Source organism: Limulus polyphemus, unplaced genomic scaffold, assembly GCF_000517525.1.
Source record: "Limulus polyphemus unplaced genomic scaffold, Limulus_polyphemus-2.1.2 Scaffold7608, whole genome shotgun sequence".
Lineage (NCBI taxonomy): Eukaryota > Metazoa > Arthropoda > Merostomata > Xiphosura > Limulidae > Limulus > Limulus polyphemus.
In genome coordinates, this window is record NW_013673218.1 from 29921 (window position 1) to 37900 (window position 7980).

General features: G+C 33.1%; 1 protein-coding gene across 1 annotated transcript in view; it reads left to right on the plus strand.

Moving 5' to 3' along the window:
• The window catches only part of LOC106474726 (troponin T, skeletal muscle-like), a 26506-nt gene extending 18984 nt beyond the window's left edge, over positions 1 to 7522 (plus strand). Inside the window, exons 3-7 of the mRNA XM_013935417.2 lie at positions 1575 to 1604; positions 5690 to 5738; positions 5902 to 6018; positions 6873 to 6959; positions 7187 to 7522. Of these exons, the coding sequence (XP_013790871.1) occupies positions 1575 to 1604; positions 5690 to 5738; positions 5902 to 6018; positions 6873 to 6959; positions 7187 to 7522 (619 nt within the window). The remainder of the gene's footprint in view (positions 1 to 1574; positions 1605 to 5689; positions 5739 to 5901; positions 6019 to 6872; positions 6960 to 7186) is intronic.
• The last annotated feature ends 458 nt before the right edge of the window (positions 7523 to 7980 follow it).

Genomic DNA, 7980 nt, shown 5'->3' on the forward strand with positions numbered 1-7980 from the left:
GAAGTCACATACGGTGTTATTGTTTCAGATGTTAACCAAGTATTGTTTCACTCAGTGTCAGATTGAAGTCACATACGGTGTTATTGTTTCAGATGTTAACCAAGTATTGTTTCACTCAGTGTCAGATTGAAGTCACATACGGTGTTATTGTTCCAGATGTTAACCAAGTATTGTTTCATTCAGTGTCAGATTAAAGTCACATACGTTGTTAGTGTTCCAGATGTTAGTCAAGTATTGTTTCATTCAGCGTCCGCTTGAAGTCACATACGGTGTTATTGTTTCAGATGTTAACCAAGTATTGTTTCATTCAGTGTCAGATTGAAGTCACATACGGTGTTATTGTTCCAGATGTTAAACAAGTATGTGCCTGTGTGCGTGAGTTGGTATAACATTTTTCAGCATTTTTGATGCGTCTTCATGGAACTATCACCAGATTTACAGACGTCGCCACAGGTCATATATGCCAAACGACATTAACAACAAATTATTACATTTGAACTGTATTATATAAACGTAGAATACAAACTTATATATAATAATGGCTGGAGACGGCTTGAATGAGTAATGAATGACAAAACCTTGTCGAAACGTTGTACATTTGCTGTTATGTTAAACTTATATTAAAGTTTTTCTTCATTACCCATTCAAGCCGTCTCCAGCCATTATTAGTCTCAAAGTAGGGTTCCTCGTCATCGAATTTAAACTTATATATAAATATAACTTTAGAAGATTTGTTTGTTTCTCGATAAGCGCAAAGTTACACAATGGATTATCTGTACTTTGCCCATCACGGGTATCGAAACCAGATTTCGAGCGTTGGGGGTCGTTTTAGAAGCAAAATGTTAAGAATTTTATTACACGATGAGAACAAACTAATGTAAATGTGATTAGATTAACATTGCTTAAAATACTAAAATACGAAGTTAGCCACAAAACATAATAAAAATTGTGTCTGCGAACTTACAACGCTAGAAACCGGGTGTCGATACCCGTGTTAGGCAGAGGACAAATGGCATTTGTGTAGCTTTGTGCTTATCTTCAAACAAACAAATATTTAGTAAAATAAATATACTTGCTGGAGTCAAGAGTCAAAATGAGAAGTATAAAGCTGCCTGTTTTACAGAGCATATTACTAAATATAAAACTTCTACGATCATACTTTAAATTCTAAAACACTTGTCGATCATAACTTTATATTCTTGTTAATATATAGACTTACGTGTATCTGCTGAAGACAAAAACTTTTTAAAATCTCCTGTTAAAGATATTTTGTGTTTTTATTCATCCAGATGTTAAAATATTTGCCTATGATAAATCAGTTTTTAAGTCATCTGACCAGTTACAAAATTAAATTTTTGTTGTTTTAGGGCAAAGCGACACATTGAATTACCTGTTCATCTCTGATTTTTGCACTATAAGTCGGTAAACTTACCGCTAACCCACCAGGGGACAAAAATTAAATTATGAAACAATGAATGCTTTTTACAATGTTTTTGATAGCACAAGTTGTTAAGGTTTTAAGATGAATTTTATGTAATACCATAAACTTTAATCATGACTTTTATATCTTCCAGCGAAGAGGAGGAAGAGGAAGAAGAAGTCAAGTAAGTTTTATTTTAAATACTTAAATAATTTGAAATATATCTATAATAATAAAACTAATGAAAAGTTTAGGACTAAATTCAAACCAATAATTTTGAGAAAGTAGAACTTCATCATTTAATTTATTTTTTCGACACCAGGTTCAGTCAGAATATTCTTAAAAACTATATAATCACGACTTCCCCAAACACCAAAAAAAAAAGAGTCCATATCTATTAACATTTTAATGTAAGGCAATTTAATGATAAGTAATTGTAGTTTTATTACATAACCTATTATAAAAAATATCACAAATTTATAGGAAAAGGAACCGGGAAAAAATATTCGTTTTTGTGTCAGAAAGAACTTGACCGGCAGGTGGTGTTACAAAAGTAAAATCAGATAAAAATAAAAATTATAAAAAAGTAATAAAAATATTTGCATTATTATATTGGATACACATTGTCAATAGAGTCAAAGAAATACGTATAGATGTCGCTCCGTTACTAAGTTTTGATTCTAGCACAATGGCATTGTGTAACATACAATGACGCTGGAAACATTTCTGTAGAGGGGCTGAAAGCTATTGAACAAAATCAGAACCCCTATCAATCAGAAACCACGTCAAACCAGGGGGTTGCTGCCGTACCCTTCGAACCCACGACCTTGGTAACATAAACATTCTTTATTGTGATTCTTTTAAGCTTTACGGATAATAAATTTATAGCTACATATATAGAAACGTCAAGGTATTATTTACCAATCTAGAAACGTTAAAATAATCAATTGGAGAATTTTTTTTTCTTTGATCACGAACTAAACAATTTTGTTGCTATGGAAACAAAACCGGGTTACTTGAAGGTAAATAAGATACTGTCTAATCCTCTAAATCAGCTTTTCCCAAACTTTTTTGGCCCCCGAACACTTTTCAGCTGAGAAAAAGTTTACGGAACTCTAGACACCTGAAATATCGGTGTAGAGGTTATGATGCGCGCGCAGCGCCCTCTATCTTTGTATATTATTTATTCATTTATTTAATCAAATTAATTTATGAATTTTTACATTTTTATGCTTATAATATATTTTAGATACAAACCTCTCCACTAAGATATTATGTAGAATAGATATGTCATCTTCTATAATTGTTATTCAATGCGAAATCAATATTATCTAATTCTAATATATAGGAACATATTTCATGATAAGTTACGATCGTACAAAAAGTTTTAAATATTTTATTAAAATTTAAAATCATAATTTCCTCACATAGCACCTATCAATCTCGGACGGAACACTAAACAATCTAAACAATGAAGAAGTATACAAGAGTATTTCTTATCCAATTAAAATAAACACCACATCATCTCGACTATTTCCAGTGCGCTTTGAATTATAGATCATGAAACTGTTTTAGGGTGAAAAAATAAAAGCTGTGGAGTTTATCTATTCGTTTGTTTGAAATCAAACAAAATTAACGACGCGCTGATGTATGTTTATAAATAAATGCGAAGATATTTATATCTCGGTGACATACAAGCATACTGCTGCAGAATTACTACATCTTAATAAACAAAACTGGCAATTTGATGTGTACAGGATGGTTGCTGGTTGGACTTAAATCCCTGCCTTTCTAAAAGTGCTATTTTTCTCAGTCATAAACTGTGTCCACAACTACTAAAAGATGTGCCTGATTCCACATATTGCTTGCTGCAAGTTATTAAGTGGGAAAAAAAATTAAATTTTTAAAATGAATGAAACAGGGTCTTGTAGATCATTGCAATAAAATAAAATAATTGCGATATACTATTAAGTGTTAATACATAATAATTCACTGTTTAGTTTTAGATTTAAATTTTTTTTATAAAACCAATTGAATAGGAACAAAGGATTTGTTTGTTTTGAATTTCGCGCAAAGCTACACGAGGGCTATGTGCGCTATCCGTCCCTAATTTAGCAGTGTAAGACTAGAGGGAAGGCAGCTAGTCATCACCACCCACCGCCAACTCTTGGGCTACTCTTTTACCAACGAATAGTGGGATTGACCGTCACATTATAACGCCCCCACGGCTGAAAGGGCGAGCATGTTTGGTGTGACGGGGATTCGAACCCGCGCCCCTCAGATTGCGAGTCGAGCGCCTTAACCACCTGGCCATGCCGGGGCCAGGAACAAAGGAGGATGTGTTTGCTTCTCATGGCTTTCTACCCTCTGTGTACCAGAAGCCATCCACAGTCCCCCTTAACACCTCCCCCTTCAAACAAAAGTCTTGCATTACGATACTTGAAAAGTGCCCTTTTTTTTTTTTCAATGAACCCTTGCTCTTTTATTATCGTCTGCTTGTTACTGGGCGGTTTTAGTCGTGTCTTAAAACTGTACTGTGTGGTTAAATTCCATCTTTAAACTTTTCCGTTTTACCTTTCATTTCACAACCATGGCATAAATATTGTTGACCTTTTTGTTTTGGATTGTTATTTTAATTTAGAATCTGTAAGCTTAATCGGAGTCATCTAAAAGACAAAATTTCGTTTATTTATGACGTTCATTCAAAATGTTTTTGCTTTTGTTGCCCACATTTCTTTCCTAGGCCTAGTAGAGGATGTCTGAGCAAGTCAAATTATGTTTCTGTTATCGAAGTGGATTGTGGGCATAAACTTAAATAGTATCGTTCGTTGTTTCACCGTTACACGAAAATATTATGCGATCCGGTTTTTAAAGATGAGAGGTTGAAATTTAACAAAATTATGTATATATATATCTTTTATTTCGCTGAGTGCAATGATTAACTATTGATATTAGCTTCTTCTGGAAGAGAAAAATATATCTTATTGTTTCTAGAGAACTTCCGTGAATTGATAATAATTTATTTTGTCTTAAGGCCTAAGCGCTAAGGCGCCAGGAAATATGCTGACAACAAAGGTTACGAGATTTAGATTTCGTATGACTTTAAGAAAGATGCCATAAACAAAGAAAGTTATCAAAAATATTCCCGTATGATTTTGTAAGGGATACTTACTGTCTTTTAAATCGCAGAAAACTTTATCTTTTCTGAATAAAAACACCTGCTTAGTTTTTTTCATTTTTTTATAAATGTTTCTTCTCAACTATTTTCATTACAAGAATCATGCGAAATTCGAATATTTTTCTAAAATCAGATCATAAATCTGAAGTTGAATTATCATGACACTAACTCGAACATTTTATAGCATAAATAAAAGACTTAGTAACAAAACGTTATCTATTTTTCACACCTGTCGCGATTTCTTGAACTTTTTTTCTCCCAGGTTTCAAGGACTTATTTATTGTCATTTCGTTTTTTTATGAAAAGTAATGAGATAAATATATATCTCTGTCATATGCAATAATATTAAAAATAATTCAACATAAATACTAATAGATAATATATAACTGTTCTTCGAAGTTTTAATAATTCTATTTTTTATTTATTTATTTGTTCACAAAAACAAAGTTTTATATCGTAATCTTACAACAGAAACTGGTTATTCTATTGTATTTGTTGGTTTTCATTGTAAACTGCGGGTGTTTAACAACTAGCTTTCGTTACGTAAATATCTAAATGACTGCAGTAATGCTTTGCATTTTTTTACGTCCATTGTACAGTCGAACCCCCATTAACGTCCTGGTTACGTTCTTGAGAACGACGATGTTATTAGAAACGACGTTATTGATATAATGATATAAGTTGAAGTTGTGTTCCAGCCGCATAACTGAACGTCCTACATATGACAAAAGGCAAAGTATGTTACAAAGTATAATATAATAATAAAAATTAATAAAGAATACATGAATATAAATAATACGTACCATAGTACAATATTCACAGAAAGTTGAGATGATAATGGTTTAATAAAGTCAGTAAAGCTAACCCACGAAAGGAATTTACGAAAATTTTTTAGTGTTTTTTGTTGTTGTTGTTGTTGTTGTTGCTGCTGCTGTTGTTGTTTTTGTAATTTCAGATTTGTTTGTTTTACTTTTTACGAAACGGCGTAATTGGGGACGGCGTTAATGGGGGGTCGACTGTACTTAATAAAAATTAAAAAACAATTATGACATTATTTTCCGTTCGACTTACGAATCACCTTTAACTGTTAGGCCTCAACAAGCACCACCTCAAGCATCAGAAGCGGAACTTGCCATGGAAGTGAGTAAATATTCAAAATATTTTAGCTTTTTCTTAACTTTTGAAAATTGAACAATATGGAAAGTGATTCACAATGAATCGTTCAGTAAGGCCAAGAAAGTTTAATTTAAGTTATTAGTTCAGTTTTATTATTATATTAGACTTAAGGAATATTGTTGACCAGGAAAAGATGAGAAAGAAAAAGGAAGAAGAAGAGGCTATGTGGCAAGAGTATATGGAACAAAGAAGAATACAGAGGCAGAAGGAAGAAGATGAACTTAGGAAGTTGAAAGAAAAACAGGTAATTAATATATGTAGAAAATGTAAAAGAATTATTTTTATTTATCAAACTGTCATTCCAGATCTTTTTCGTTTGACGTCATCAAAATGAAGTGCAGTCAAAATTATTAATATAGGTTTTGTTTGTTTGTTATTAAGCAAGAAGCTACACGATGGGCTAGTTGTGCTGTGCCCACCATAAGTATCGAAACCCCTTTTTTTTTTTTATTGTGTCGTAAGTACTGATACTTACCGTTGAGCCACTGGGAGGGGGCTGTTAATATAGGAAAAAATAAAACAGGTAAAAGTTAATATGATACAAGTACTAACTAGAATGAACAATAACGTGTGTTTGCTTTAGCGTAAGAGCAACCAATGGGTTATCTGTGCTGTGGCCCCCCAGTGACACAGCGGTATGTCTGCAGACTTATACTGCTACAAACCGGGTTTCGGTACCCGTGGGGGGAAGAGCACAGATAGCCCTTTGCGTAGCTTTGTGCTTAATAACAAACAACAACCAATAAACTTACGGAAAGATCGCTTACAACCATAATTTGTCCCCCTCCCCTTCATGGGTAAGCAATAAGTTTAAGGACTTACAACGCTAAAGTCCAGGGTTCGATTCTCCACAATGGACAAAATGCTGATAGCCCTTTGTGCACTAAGAAAACAACAGAAGCAGCTACTCTAATTCAACGAAAGATATCATAAAAAAATAGTCATTTTATTTCATTCATATTCAAGCTCTTACATAATTCCACAAAGCAATAATTTGATTGAGCAAAATTCAACCTACTCAGACTAATCATCGAACTAAAACGTGCTTTTATTGTAATGTAATAGTTTTTTTAACCAGTATATATTTTATTTTTACAGGCTAAACGAAAAGCTCAGAGATTCGATCAGGAAAAGAAAATGATGGAAATGAAAAAACGGCAAGAAGAAAATAGGATACGTGAGATGGTAAACCACGAGCATTAAATGACTAATTAAATAAACATGACAACATTATCGAAACTTAATATATTAGGGTTAAAGTAACAACGTTACATTAAAGTAATCCGAAACAGTTTGGGAAAAAAATAAATCCTTTGGTTTATATGATTTACTTGACGTTCATGAATTCAATTTTTATAATAAAAAAAAGGAAATACAACTGGTACTCTATAAACTTTTTTCTTTGCCATTAGGAGGAGAAGAAACAAAGAGAAGCTGAAGCTAAGAGGAAACGCTTAGAGGAGGCCGAAAGAAAGAGACAGGCCATGCAAGAAGCAATGCAGAAGCAAAAGATGCAAGAACCTGTTAAGAGGAACTTCGTGATACAAAAGAAGGAAGGTGAAGGGGGTCCTGGTGCAGCTCTTGGTCACTCTGGCTTTGACAAGGTAAGTAATCTTCCATTTATTGATGGCAAATTTCTCTTTGTGAACTCAGAGTTCAAGTTTTGGGACACGAATCTGGTATCGTGTGGGGCTGGTTTAGAAGAAACTCGCATGACACTCCACACTATCAGGGTTCATACTGATTGACACTACAGAACACTGCCTTTAGAACATCATTACCTCTACACATTTATTAAACACTGCCTTTAGAACATCATTACCTCTACACATTTATTAAACACTGCCTTTAGAACATCTTTACCTCTACACATTTATTAAACACTGCCTTTAGAACCTCATTACCTCTACACATTTATTAAACACTGCCTTTAGAACATCATTACCTCTACACATTTATTAAACGCTGCCTTTAGAACATCATTACCTTTACACATTTATTAAACGCTGCCTTTAGAACATCATTACCTTTACACATTTATTAAACACTGCCTTTAGAACATCATTACCTCTACACATTTATTAAACACTGCCTTTAGAACATCATTACCTCTACACATTTATTAAACACTGCCTTTAGAACATCATTACCTTTACACATTTATTAAACACTGCCTTTAGAACATCATTACCTTTACACATTTATT